Below are 15367 nucleotides of genomic sequence, written 5' to 3'. Positions count from 1 at the left end.
CAACAGGAAAAAGAGCAGTGGAACAGCAGCGCATTAGCAAACAACTCGATTGCTTGAAAATAAGTCTTCAAGATAGCGTGTACGTGTAGAAAGCGTCTTTCTGTGCTGACGGACAAAAGGAGTATACTTTGAAAGAGTGGAAAGCCCAACCCTTCTATACTTAATTTTCCACGTTCCGGAAATTTGACGATTGAGATTGTTGACGTTACTGTTAAAAATGCACTTCCAATAAAGTGAGAGTTGCCAAAAACGGTTGTCATTTCTTTGTTGAGGCTGCAGGGGTGTTGTCGGCAACTGCTGAATGTAACTAATAAAGTAACTTGTAATCTTTCTTAGTTACTTTAAAAAAATCAAGTAATCTGTAAAGTTACTAAGTTACTTTTTAAAGGAGTAGTCAGTAATCAGATTACTTTTTCAAAGTAACTGTGGCAACACTGAAAACGAGTGAGTGAATTAGAACACTGACAGTACTTTTGCATAGTTTATGCTTGCTGTATAAAGGACACGTGAAACTTAGCAACCTGGCAGCTCAAGTAGTGATGAAAATATTTATCTTGAACTCTACAAATATACCTTAATAAAACTATTTAATTATCAATTAAAATCGTATGATATATACCTGCATGATATTACTATATTACTCTAGGTACATTAGACCAGCGGTTTGGAAAATGGATGGATGATTCAGCTTTGCCATCTTTTGGCGGGATGCAGAAATTAATTCAGTGCAAACCTCACTGTGCATTATGGGTATTTTTTAGCAGTTGAGTGAACATCGGTTGCACACTCGTTGTTGTGGTGCATTATGAGATTAAATAACGCCACTATGGTTTCGGACCATACCACTACAAATTGATGATTTAAAGGGTAAGTTCACCCAAAAATGAAATTGATGTCATTAATGACTCACCCTAATGTCGTTCCACACCCGTAAGACCTCCGTTCATCTTCGGAACACAGTTTAAGATATTTTATATAATGTCAAACTAATGTGTCAAACTGCCAAACTGCTGAAATCACGTGACATTGGCGATCCAAATCTTTATTTGAAGATACAAAACGAACGCGGAAGAGAAGACTGCTGAATCAAGTCGTAGTTTTTGTTATTTTTGGACCAAAATGTATTTTCGATGCTTCAAGAGATTCTAATGAACCAACTGATGTCACATATGGACTACTTTGATGATGTTTTTATTCCCTTTCTGGACACGGACAGTATAGTGGGCACTTACATACGTTTTCTGACTAAATATAAAATATCTTAAACTGTGTTCTGAAGATGAACGGAGGTCTTACGGGTGAGGAACGACATTAGGGTGAGTCATTAATGACATCAATTTCATTTTTGGGTGAACTAACCCTTTAAGGGTATAGGGGATTTCGAACACAGCCCTGGTCTTACTAGGCATGCTAGACGAAACTGGTACTGGCTGTCAATAGAAAAGGGGAAGATGGAGAGGAAAGAGAAAGAATGGAGAACATACAAAACTAAATGATCCAACTACTAAAGCAGAACTAGATTTTTAACCACCACACAAAAATACAAGAAGTGGGAACTAGAACTTCTTCAACTTTAGCAGTGAAGTAAACTCTTTGTCCTCAACTGAACCTCTGGCTCTTGTCATTAATTCTCTCAATTCTTCAAATACTTTGACTATAAATCACATCATTGTCTTTGGGAACATCTTGAACGAGCCCCGGGTCAGACTTAAACTCTCATAGAGAATGAAGATGGCACCATGGAAATCTGAGCGGTCAATATGTCACAAATCCGCTCTTTCACTTCAACACACACAATTAATCCTCTAGGGCCATTGAACACCCAACTTGTTCACGCCGCTTCTCAATTAGTCATTAACCCGACCCTGAAAAAGCCTTTCAGAAGGAGTCCGTAATGACATTCCCAATTAAACAGTCACATCCTGCCGAGAAACATAAGCGGGCGACACCTGTGGACTCGAGTGTACGAGATGAAAGGCCAAACGCGGCACGAGTGAGAGCGTTTGCGGCCACTTCCGGCAGGGCAAGTTCCTCCGCCTCATGCTGTCTCTCATTTGCCACCGTCCCGCACGGAAAGCCTGTGCAATACGCCATACTAATCACGTCCTTCTCTCTGGAGGCACGGCTGAAATCGCCTTCAGAGAGCACTCGACAGTCCGGGCACACCACACCTGAAGCTGCATCGCTCAGTATAATCTCGTTTCACTCCCCTCGCTCTCGCAGGGCCCCCGGGAGGGGAAAAGATCCTCGGCTGCTCACGTTTGAAACATCTCAGGCGTTTGCAGGAGCAAAATTATACAGCTTTTCTTGCACAACAATCTGGCAGAACAATCGCACGGATATGAAAGCAAATGATCAAGGGTCATTTAAAACACATTAATGCAGTTTCTTTGCAGTATGGATGCATTTTAACTCTTTAAATCTAATATTACTGCCGACGGGTGTGTGGTGTGGGTGTGTTTTTTAGCGTGCTGGAAGGTAAAAATGCAAACTAGAGCTGATGGAGGAGGGCGCAGCGCTCCACTGCAGCTGAAATGCGTTGTAAATACTGCAAACGGATCTGCAAGTCTCGCCTGAAATATGCAATATGCTGTGTCAGGGGTTTAAGGCCCATCAATTCACTCAGCTTTAATTTGAGCGTGGGCTGAAAAACACAGCACGGCCAAATGGTGACACTCTGATGAAGTGAGTATTTTACCATCATTGGGAGGCTGCGCTGGACTTTCAGCTCAGGCAAAACAGCATCAAATCATGAGATTGTTCACAATAGTCAAAATGAAATTAAAAACTGACCATATTTAATTTCTTAATACAAGTTTCTGGTCTATATTCATCTGTATATGTTATATGAAAGGCAAAAAAACACTACTCTTTAACCAAAAAGTAATAACATGGTCCACATCTAAAATGTATTTTATTTTCAGATGACATCCCTAATCTTTTCCCAACCCTCCCATCTAATCACCTGGCTCAGTTATAGAAATGCTCACTTTTTTTTATAATTTAATAAACTTAAAAATAATGGATCAAATCAAGCTTTTGGAGTGAAATGGACTAATTATAAAATAATGTACACACACACACACACACAATATTTTTTCTAATTGACTATTTAAAGGGAGGGTGAAACACTCAGTTTCAGTCAATCTCATGTCAATCTTGAGTACCTATAGAGTAGTATTGCATCCTTCATATCTCCAAAAAGTCTTTAGTTTTATTATATTTATAAAAGAAATATAGGCTGTCCCGAGTCTTTCCGGAAAAAAACGAGCGCCTAGAGGCGTATGGTGTGGGTGGAGCTAAAAAATGACGAGCACAGAGCTACTACACGAGAGCTTCTGAAAGCTGACATCCTCAAGCGTGGAGATGAAAACGTTACCCTAAATAAATCATGGCTATCAGATTCATATATGATCCAGAATCAGATCCAGAGGCTGAAATAAATTGAAGAAACAGCAATAGCAGGACGTCCGTCTCTGTGGTATGTACTGTATTTAGTGGCTTGTCAACATTTGTGTGTGTTTACTCGCAGTTTATGAGGACATGATTTGGTTTATGGACTATTGTATGCGACTTAACCTTAGCAGTAGCAAGCAAAACGGTTTTGCACGTCAGACTAGTGTATAAAAAAACAATGGAGTAACGTTAGCGCATTTGAATGAAGAAGCACGCTTTGTGAGAACGTCCCCTAGCCTAGCTTTATGTTTGGGTGGTTTTACAATAAACAAACTGACAAATTAGTCAGCTAAACAAATGTATTTAAACACACACCATAGATCGCATGCTCCTTTGATGAATTAACTAACGTTATACACGATCGTGTCGTTTACTGATGTTTACTCACACGACGATAGCCAACAGCATAGACATTTGAAGCAGTTTTACTCACCACCTGCTTCTAAAGCAGGACCGTGAACCTTTATCGCTAGGACCGCTCTGTCAAAAACACACTTCTTTGGTATGATTTGGTGAAGTCCTGTGACAGCAGAGACCGTGGAGATCCACTATTGCGACACGACCGAAGCGTGATGTGACGCTTCTCGTCTTTTCTGCGTTCAAATTGGTTCAAATGCAGCGCTGCCTTCCCGGAATGCTGTGCGGGCGCATTGAAGTCGTTTGATGTCACCCATAGGAATAAAGTGAAGAGCGGCGCGACAGAAGTGTTGCACGGATGACTGGATCTGCAGCTGAGCGAGTGTTTATGGGCGTGCATTTGCTCTTCCGCTCTAGTCGCGCGCGCACCCTACCGGGAGAAGAGCCCGTACTGCTCATACAAGGAACCTTCCGCTCTGTCGACGTCAAGCCGACCCATACTCGAAAAAAACTCTCCGAAACTTGTGAGAAACCGAAAGGAGTAGTTTTGGCACAGAAATACTCCATCAAATGTCCAACTTAGTGTTTGAAACTTTGTCTATGTTTAGGATGGGAATCCAAGTCTTTAACAGTGTAAAAAGCTCAGTATGCATGAAACAGCATTTCAACCCCCTTTCATATTGAAATCTGAACAAAATAAGACATATAAATAAATAAAATAGGCTATAAATAAAATCATCCATTAAATAAATAAATCAAATAATAATGCTAAGGGCGAACAGTGCTACACTCAATAGCTGCAGACCTCCAAACATTGTGTGGCCTTCAGATTAGCTCATGAACAGTACGTAGAGAGCTTCATGGAATGGGTTTCCATGGCCGAGCAGCTGCCTTCAAGCCTTACATCACCAAGTGCATCGTCTGCAGTGGTGTAAAGCACGCCGCCACTGGACTCAGGAGACGTGTTGCAAGGAGAACAGTACTTGCTTGGCTGCATTGTGCAGAGTTTGTGTAAAGTAAAGTTTGGTTAAGGGGGGTTTATGGTGGGGGTTGTTTTCGAGGGGTTGGGCTTGGCCCCTTAGTTCCAGTGAAAGAACACTTAATGCTACAGCATACCAATACATTTTGGACAATTCTATGCTCCCAACTTTGTGGGAACAGTTTGGGGATGGCCCCTTCCTGTTCTAACATGACTGCGCACCAGTGCACAAGGCAAGGTCCATAAAGACCTGGATGAGTGAGTTTGGTGTGGAGGAACTTGACTGGCCTGCACAGAGTACTTACCTCAACCCGACAGAACACCTTTGAGATGAATTAGGCTGTGTTTTCTCACGCAGCTGGCTGACGTTTCAAATTGTTTTCAATGGGAGCGCCGCGTTTTTAGAACGCCTGGAGCGCAACGAGGCGCTGAGCGATAATTTCACGCTTAAGCGCTGAACGCTCTGCGGTTTTTTACTGGTTGCCAAGAGTTGAAGAATGTTCAACTTTGAAAAAATGCAGCGCTCATCACTGGCACTTTCCACCCAGCCGTCCAATCACAGTGTAGGAGGGACGGGACAAAAACAATACAGACCAACCACCACATTCTGTCAACAGATGACAACAAGCAATAATAACGGAACAAAATGATTTAAAACAAGAGCCAGAGCAAATACATATAGCAATTTTATCTAGAACCAATACAGAAACAAACTATCTGTGAAATTAGTAACACTTCCGTGGATTTTCCGTATCACAACAAGAGTCTCAACTGAAAGAAAAAAAAAAAACGGTGCCTGCCAAAACGCTCTCAAGCACTCACAGCTTTGGTGGTCACACGGCCGTAGAGCGGAGACCGCGAGCCAAGCCTTCTCATCCAATAGCAGTGCCTGACCTCACAAAAGCGCTTCTAGAAGAATGTTCAAAGATTCCCATAAACGCACTCCTAAACATTGTGGAAAGTCTTCTCAGAAGAGTTGAAGCTGTTATAGCAGCAAAGGGTGGGCCAACTCCATATTAAACCCTACAGATTAAGAATGGGATGTCATTAAAGGTCATATGCAGGTAAAGGGAGGAGTCCCAAAACTTTTAGCAATATAGTGTGTTATAAAATAAATATCAATTTTGTATATTTATATTATATAACAAAACATATGTATATTTTTATTGCAAAACATTACTGATTGTCTTGTTTGCAGCACATTCTGATGAATGCTTCCAAGAATATCTCAAAACATGTTAGCTAGATAAAATGATCTTGGTGACATCAACAACACTCGGGTATATAACAGAAAACCAAACAAAATTTGCACAGCATAAAAATGTTCCTGCAACAGCTCACTCAAAACCTATCCGACTCTTCATAACAACGGTGAGAGAAGACACAGTCGTCCTTTGATATGCACTTCCTGGTAACTTGAGGCCACGCATATCTAGGTTGAGCAATAAAACACAAAAGAGTTTCACATGTTTAATGAATGCCCACATTCACATCCAAAACTAACTAGCACTAGAAAGAAACCCTCCTTAACAGCTGCATGGGAAGATGAAACAGAATAAAGTGCTTTGGCTTTATATAAGCCATTTCATAACAAAATATCCTGAAATGCACTTCACTTCCTCCCCTGCCCCCTCTCTCACATCACAGGTGGTCATTATCCCACAGGGAAAGACGAGGTTAAGAGGGGGCTGGGCAAGGATCTTTGGGTTTGGGTGGCCGAAGAATTGTGGGAAATAAAGATGGAAGCAGGAGATTGAAGACAAGTGAGTGCCGTCCACCAGCATCACACAATTGGCGGGCTAAACGTTCCCACAGGGCTTTTGTGAAAACAGGAAATCTGGCACCGGCTATAGGCCACGCTGGCAAGGCAGCAGGCCTCGCTCGGACATGCGTTGCCATGGCAACTGCCGAGCCCGGCTCGATGGATCAGCACGGGCGCTTGTACTTATACACACCAAGAGCCGATTGCAGTGTGGGTTTGTGCATCTAGTTTTCTAAAACACTACCTGTACATGTAGCACCAAGGTGCAAATAGCCGTCGTCACGTAGCGGCTCCCTCCAGTTGTCATATTTCATCTCCCTTTTGCTTTTCTCTTTCCTTCCTTTGATAAACCAATTCACATTTCCCTCCCGTTTCGATGCAAATCACAACTGGAACGACCGAAATGGGTTTGGAAAAACAAAGGAGGCGCTAACAATGCGTGATTGTGCTCACTGACTGGGTTAACTGATGTAAAGCAGTCGAATGAAAGGAGGAGCGGTGGAGGGAAATAAACGAGGGGGTTCCTGTCCTCCGGGACGCAGCGACACGACTCCACCCACTGCATTGACTCCACGGTGACTGAAGTGCAAATGAACAAATATACAGAGCGTGGATGGCTCTCAGGCCAATGCTGGCCGTGATTACAGTGTTCAACACTGAACTGGCCGGAGCTGAATAATGACACTCTAATCCTCTATAGCAGGGTTTTTTTTCCAATCTTCTAGATGCCACAGACCCCCTAATGTCATCGAGGAATCCCGACCCTAAAGTTTAAAAGGCAGCTATAAATTATGTATAAAGACCCATTACTACTGTGAAAAAATCATTTTAACCAAATGTATAAAAAAATTTCATTTATTATTTCCTTTATTTTCATGTATTCAAACTAATTTAATTTATTCATTTTAATTCATTTAGTTTTTTATTTATTTAATTAGTTTCATTACATGCATTAATTTTAATTATTTAAATCAAATGCTATTTAATTTAATATTTTAATGTATTTAAATCCAATGTTTTTTTCAAATTTTTATTTTAGCCTATTTATAAATATTTTAGTCATTATTTAAATCAAGTTTTATTCATTTATATTGTTTTATTAGTTTTATTAAATGTATTCATTTTTAATTGTTTGAATTAAAAGTTATTTATTTTAATGCTAATCTAATTAATTTTTCAGAATTTATTTAATTTTCATTTATTTTTTATTAATTTTATAAAAGTTCAATTTATATTATTTATATTGATCGATTTTTTTTCAATTAACTTTTTTTTGTATTTATTTTAATATTTTTTTTTACGATTTTATATTACTTTAAATCAAATGTATTAATTTATTATTATTTTTGATTGAAATATAATTTATGATAGTTAATAATTTATTTAATAAATGTATTTCGTTAGTTAGTTTAATCTTTTTTTTTTTTCACCAACAAACCCCAAGGTTTCCAGTTTGAAACCTCATGCTCTGTTAAGCTATTAAGTCCGATTGATAACCGATGAACTTTGTATCATTTTCACTGTTACTGAACAGAACTGAATCAACACTAAACCAAACTGAGTTGAAGAATGAGCTTCTTTTCAAAGCTGTTACAACTGAAATTGTACTTGTTTCATAATCGCTAGAAATATGACAAAATGATCTGAATTTGAATTGTATAAATCTGAATTATTGACAAGTGTAATCTAACAAAATTGAATATTATGTTGCATTTTACATAGTACTGAATTTGAATTTTTTTAAATGTTGAATATAGAACCTTTGAAATTGAACACATCTGAAATGTTTTTATGTCGAAATTGTATAGACATGTATTTTCAAACATCAGATATTTTGTTCTGAATTAATAGACTGTAAATATTCAGTTTTTGAAAATACAGATTCAAGATTTCAGATGAAGAAGAAATTCAGATCATCAAATTCAATATTCTAAAATTCAGATCATCAAATTCAATATTCTAAAATTCAGATCGCAGAAAATCAGATAATCAAATTCAATATTCTAAAATTCAGATCGCAGAAATTCAGATCATACAGAAAGTAGGCCAGAGGTCATCAGGGAAGAGTAAAGGATGTCAGAAAAATCCAACGGAGCACCATATCTGATCATTTCATTTCCTATTTGTAATGGAATAAAGAGAAAAGATCAAACAGCCCTTTTATACTTTTTTGTTTATTTTACATTAATGCACGGAAAAAGAGATTTCGGCTAGATTTTTCGATGCGTGATTTACAAATCGCTGATTAGTGAAGAAAATCTAAGCATTTGACGTCATCTGTCGTTCTCCAGGGTTGAATCTAAAACCAGATTTATACAATTCAAATTCAGATCATTTTGTCATATTTCTAGCTCCATATTTATTACAGTGTAGTTGCTATGAAACAATATGCAGTGCATAAATAAAGGTGAATTTTACATTTAACCAGAAGCAGAGGACAGCAAGAATGGAGCCCAAATATGGCCTGAATCACAGACTGAAATCATTCCAGCAGCAAACAGCTGGACCGCACCGCAATTACACACCAGCGCAAACACCTCTCGAGCAATTACGCTCATTTACTGACCACAGACGGAGCTGCAACTCACTCTTTTTTTACTGCCAGTGGGAACTTATTGTGTCATTCTAAGAGAAATTATGATTTTCAGCAGGAAGTTTGCTGGTTTCTGAGAAATTTAGATGTTCTTATTTTGTTTTGTTTTTAAATGACGTCCTCAACTATGGAAGCTCGTTTCCACCACTGAATAAAAATAAATAAAGGGTAATTGCGACGCTCACATTTATACATTTTTTCTTACAATTGTGTTTACACAAATTTCTTCAGAATTGTGAGATATTAAGCTGCATACACTGCCCTTATGAGGCCAGATACCATACATATACTGTACATATATTAGGGGTGGCATGGTTCCCAAAATCCCAGTGTGAATGCACAACAGGTGTGCACGACTGCCGCTCTCAATACACACTTCTTCTGCCCTGCTAACACACTGCTTGAGTGTGCGGTCTAAAGCCGGCGTTATACGACGCTGGCACATTCTTCCAACTCCGGCCAGCCTTCCTTATCTCTCCCACCTGCCATGAAGTGACGTGATGTGACCTGAAGCACTCCACTTTTACTGTCTTTTACTGTATGTCCACACACACCTCTTATTTCGCGCGAAAAGGACACCGAGTCTGAGGTAACATACGGGCATATATATATATTTGGATATGTTATATATATGGATAAGTTAAGGGTGGCACGGTACATGAAAAAAAACAAACCGTTCGTTTGGCTTGTCTCGGCTTGTGTATAAAAAATTTGCCATCACTTCTTCAAGTGAAGTGACTAGTTTTCTGAAATTGTATTGCCATGGTAATATAACAAAGTATAGTGTTATAAGTGTACAAAAAACAATACTTTTTTTTAAATGAAAAAAAGATTCATGCTAATAACTATGGAAAAACATCACAGTGTGTGAATATACTGTATATAAATTAACTTAACATTCAGAAATGTAGAATATTACAAAGCATTCAAGATCAAGTTTTGCATGTGGTTTTGATAACGTGATTACGCAAACACACACACACACACACACTTCAGTATCCATGAACATCTGTCTTATCCCACTCAAGTGCTTCATCATGACACATCTGTGTTGTGTTTGTGTGTATCAGTAAAGATAATTGAATGTCAAGAAACATGATTTCTCCAAAATTTGACTTATGAGCCGCATAAGATGAGAATGTACCTCATTGGTTCTTACTGAAGCTCAAACGTGCTGCATAACACGAGAACGGACCTCATTGGTTCTTACCCGTCAAAAAAACGTCCTTGAGCTTCTGTTTAGCACATTTCTTTTTGGGTGAAATAATACCCTTTTAATGTTCTTTCATTTTATTTTTTAATTTTAGTTAAAAGTGCATTAGTTATCTTTAAAGGAACTGTATGTAAGAAATGTATTTCAATTAATCATATAATGGCCCTGCTATGTCAGTAGACATTAAGAAATCATGTTCATTTCAAATACTTATATCACTGACAACAGTAGTCCGGCCAGGATATTGTCATTTAAAAGTTGTTGTTGCAGCCCTCAACTGATGTTGATGTTGACATGTTGTGATTTAGCCTGAAGCTCCGCCCTCCACCTATCGACCAATCACGAAGTCAGTAGTGTTTGGGCATCCGGGTTGCCAGCTCTGCTCTAGTTACCGCAGATGCAGATCTACAAACGTTCCTGCTGGATCCTGCAGCCAATCTGGAAACCTCGAGTCAGGGGGAGGGGGAGAGGGGATAGGGATTGCAGTACCAGTTTTGGCCACAATCTTACATACACTTCCTTTAACATTACTGTTAAAGTTAAAAATTAGAAAAAAGATTAGCCAAGATTAGCAAATGCTGTAAAAGAACTGTTCATTGTCAGCTCATGTTAAGTAGTGTGATAATCAATATTAAGGTAGGTAATCATTTTTTAAGTGTTTACCGTTTATACTACAGACAGTAAAAGAAATCTGCAACTTCTGGAATGATTTTACCTGGATTTAAAACTACAAACAGCATGTTACCCAGCCAGAGCTTTAACCACTGGGCTTCAGTTTTCTCTCTTCACTAGCATGTTTGAGAACTTTCTCTTGACTAAAATTACTATATTTTTTTTGTTATGTGAATAATTCCAGCAGCTGCGCTGGCTGTTTTAAGAGCAAGGACGTGAGGCTGGATGAAAAGTGCTGAATCAATTGAGGGGGAAAAAATGGTAAAACTGCTGACAAAGTGGATAACAGTGGCTATGAAGGAAACGTGTTCAATGACTGCGAATCCAATCAAACCCGGCTGGCAGTTTCACACGTCACAAAGATATCTTTGACTGGCGGCGCACTTACGATTGCAAGACGCTGCAGTTGTAGAAGACGAAATCGGTGGTGATGAATTTGAGGCCCGTCTCTTTGGACTTCAGAGAGAGCTTCACGACCCGTTTATCGCCTGGAAAAGAATGGAAAGAGACAGTAATGAAGAGAAAGGCGGAGAAAATGCACAAGAAATGAAGTTAGCATGAGAAGGGTGGTTTGAACTCGCACTGATGGTCTAATGCAGGCAGCGCAGCGACTGGTCCCCGCTCCGCACATATACTCAGTAATGTTCACGTTTCTAATATATCTGATTGCGAGACCATTTATCCACTTCTTCCATCTGTGAGCGAAATGCACTTATGTTTCAAACTCAGCAACCCTTTTGCGTTCCATAATGACTACATCTCTGCCCATCAAATTATACTTGTGGGCCTCACTTTACTATAATTGACATAATATTTCCATTTGGGCATGCAATAATTGTTATTAATGGGACTGCCAGGCTTCCGGAGCCTAAAATTTAGCATCGGGAGATTTTGAATTCTTAGAGTACCTTAAAAAACATGAAAAAATGAAAAAGAGGAAAATTAAGTAAGTCTCAAAGCATCAGGAGGCTCAGAAGAGATTTGTGTAATTATCAGTCATCACAAAAAAAAGAAAAGAAAAGGAAGGCACAAAATGGGTAAAACATGGTACATTTTGTTTAATTAAATCAAATTAAATTTCACTTCTAAAGCCCAAACTGCTTCAAATCCGCTGTACGGAGCAGCTTAATAGACTTGGACAGAGTAGATGTAGATTCAGATTTAATGTGACGCAAATGAAAACGAGGCCGTGGGTGACGGATGTACTGATGTCTGGTTGTCAAAAGACTGAAAATGTGTTTCCACGATCTTTCAATGGACAAATGACAATGATTGTGAAAATATATGGACCTTAAATATGAATTTGGTGGTGGCTGAGGAGATTCCCCCCTTCTATATGTAAAGAGCTTTGGGTGTCTAGAAAAGCGCTATATAAATGTAATGAATTATTATTATTATTATTATTATTATTATTATTATTATTAAAGGCTCACTGAAGTGCCTTGAAATGCACAGCATTATCCAATGTGTTGACGTAATTTCCCATGTATATAGTATATTTCCCTATATAGTGAATGTGCGAACAAGTGACTGATCTATTTAGGGGGAGGTACGCTTCAGGTTCCAGAGAGCATTTGATTGGACAGAAATAACATGCGGTAATGTTACAAAAATCTATGATCCATTTTAGTGGAAGTGAGTGACTGTAAGTTTTGAATGCTAATATCTTCTAAATGTGAATTGTTTTGGAACATACCATATTCATACTAAAAGCTAAAAAAAATAACGTTTTGATTTCTGGTGGCCTTTAAGAATGTATTTAATATCAGTGTACTTGCTCACACCAAATTAAAAATTAAATATGGCATAAACATGCGTTGATTTAATGTGAGTATGTATCAGTGATGCGCGGGTCAATGTATAAACAACCCGCACCCGACTGACGTTTTCAGCTAACCCACCCACAACTCAAACCGCAAAAAAAAAAAAAAATATATATATATATTGTACCCGACCCGCTTCCTGACCCGCATTTTTTAAAAGTAGTAAATGCTCACCGTAGTGTCAATTTATTCATTTATTTCATTAAATTTTCTTAACAATTAAGATGCTGCATGTGTTTATCCAGTCTAATCGAAGTGTGTCTCTCCACCGACTTTCCCAAAAAATCCCGCCCCCTCTCAGAAAATACATAACTGACATGACCGAGCTATACCTGTTTAAAAGTAGCCTATTATAAATAATAATATTTTAAATAATTAAGCATGGGCTCCTCCTGAGTATTAGTTCAGTTAAATGAACAAACCAAAGCCATAAAAAGATATCTAATATAAATGAATATGGTTTGAAAGTAGTATCTTATTCTTACCATGATAAAAACTGTGATATTACAAATACAAATAACTTTTTTCTATTTGAATATATTTACAAATTTAATTTATTCCTGTAACGCAAAGCTGAATTATCAGCATAATTCAGCAACGTTTGAATAGAAGTGAATATATTATCAATGAGGCTCCATTCAAGTTTTTACTAAAAATATTTACATACAGTAGTGGTAAACAAAAGGACAAAGCTGCACAAGTAAAAATTACATATACATATAATATAAATGCATATATATAAATGTACACACACAGAGACACACACACGTAGTGTTTCCATGTTTTATAGGGACTTTCCATAGGCGTAATGGTTTTTATACTGTACAAACCGTATTTTCTATCCCCCTACACTACCCCCCCCCCACACACACACGCATAAATGCACACACACACATATATATAAATGCACATATACACTATTGCATTCACTCCTTTAATCTGAATAGGTAGCATTGGAAAGGAAAAACCCCGGGATGTAAAAAGCAAATCGAGAACGAAACATTAAGAGGAACTAAGACTCGGCAGGAGGAGCGCATGCTAAATTATTTACAATATTAGCCATATGAAATTATGATGATTAAATAAGCTATTAGTGCTGACAGTATGTCATCAACCAAAAGAGATGAACTATCTGAGATGGTCAGTTTTGCATCTAGAGCAGTAGGAATCTTCCCTTGCTGTTTGGACTTAATGATGTCGCATTGAAAAATGCATATTTTTCTACACACTTCTAGCGGATTAAAATTCTGAAAACATGGGTTGTGCAAATTAGATGTGGTGTAGGACATTATGCGACCTGTTGGCTGGACTACGCATCTGTCCCTCAGCCAAGTCAAATTAAACATTGTGTTAACCCTTATTGAGACTCTCAGTTACTACAGATGGAACAGTGGAGGAAGAGTTGATTTTCAGGTGCTTCTGAAATCTTTTAGCAGATACAACCAAGTCTTGTCAAACATAATTAGCATTTTCAGTCAAACACACAATCACATTACGCCAATGCATTTTAAATGGCATTTCGTGTCTCTTACCGTATCCCTGGGTGACATATGGGACGTCCCGCAGGGATGGAGACATGCAAAGGATTTGTCCCTTGGCCAGAACTTCTCCAGGACTTTCTGTTAGCTCCTCGAACACGCACGTCACCCCCGCTGAGAGGTTCGGGACGTTAGCTACCTTCACACTCAGCTGAAACACAAACACATCTCCTGTCAGACATGCTAAAAGATCACGTGACCAGCCTGAATAAAATGTGGGAAAACAGTGTTTCGTCACGGTTCAGTTTACATTTACAGACAAAATCACCTAAAAATGAAAACAGTCATCATTTACTGACACTCATGTTGTTTTAACGCTGGGTTACTTTTTATATAAGAAAAACATAAGATGAATACTAAAAAAATATCCTGCTGATAAATAAATAAACAAACCAATAAATCTCTGAGCTGCTTTTTTACATTTAAGTCAAATACAAAATGATCTAATCATATCGAGCTCCATAAAAGCATAATTCAAATCTTCTAAAGACATACAATAGATTAGTGTGATAGATGGATATTTAAGCAATTTACTGAATATTTACTGAAAATCTATCCATCCATCCGTCCGTCCATCCATCCATCCATCCATCCATCCATCCATCCATCCATCCATCCATCCATCCATCCATCCATCCATCCATCCATCCATCCATCCATCCATCCATCCATCCAGCATCCATTCACCCATCCAGTATCCATCATTCTATCTAGTAACCATCCATCCATCCATCCATCCATCCATCCATCCATCCATCCATCCATCCATCCATCCATCCATCCATCCATCCAGTATCCATCATTCTATCTAGTAACCATCCATCCATCCATCCATCCATCCATCCATCCATCCATCCATCCATCCATCCATCCAGTATCCATCATTCTATCTAGTAACCATCCATCCATCCATCCATCCATCCATCCATCCATCCATCCATCCATCCATCCATCCATCCATCCATCCATCCATC

At 38.5% G+C, this 15367-nt stretch overlaps 1 protein-coding gene across 1 annotated transcript in view; it reads right to left on the bottom strand.

The window, feature by feature from the left end:
- The window catches only part of plxna3 (plexin A3), a 220160-nt gene that overhangs the window by 87243 nt on the left and 117550 nt on the right, over nucleotides 1–15367 (bottom strand). The window contains exons 7-8 of the mRNA XM_067414327.1: nucleotides 14388–14544; nucleotides 11421–11520 (exon numbers count right to left, since the gene is read on the bottom strand). Coding sequence (XP_067270428.1) covers nucleotides 11421–11520; nucleotides 14388–14544 — 257 coding nt within the window. The remainder of the gene's footprint in view (nucleotides 1–11420; nucleotides 11521–14387; nucleotides 14545–15367) is intronic.

The sequence above is a fragment of the Pseudorasbora parva genome, chromosome 13 (assembly GCF_024679245.1).
Source record: "Pseudorasbora parva isolate DD20220531a chromosome 13, ASM2467924v1, whole genome shotgun sequence".
Lineage (NCBI taxonomy): Eukaryota > Metazoa > Chordata > Actinopteri > Cypriniformes > Gobionidae > Pseudorasbora > Pseudorasbora parva.
The sequence above is the reverse complement of the archived record's forward strand: the minus strand, read 5'-3'. Positions and strand labels throughout refer to the sequence as shown.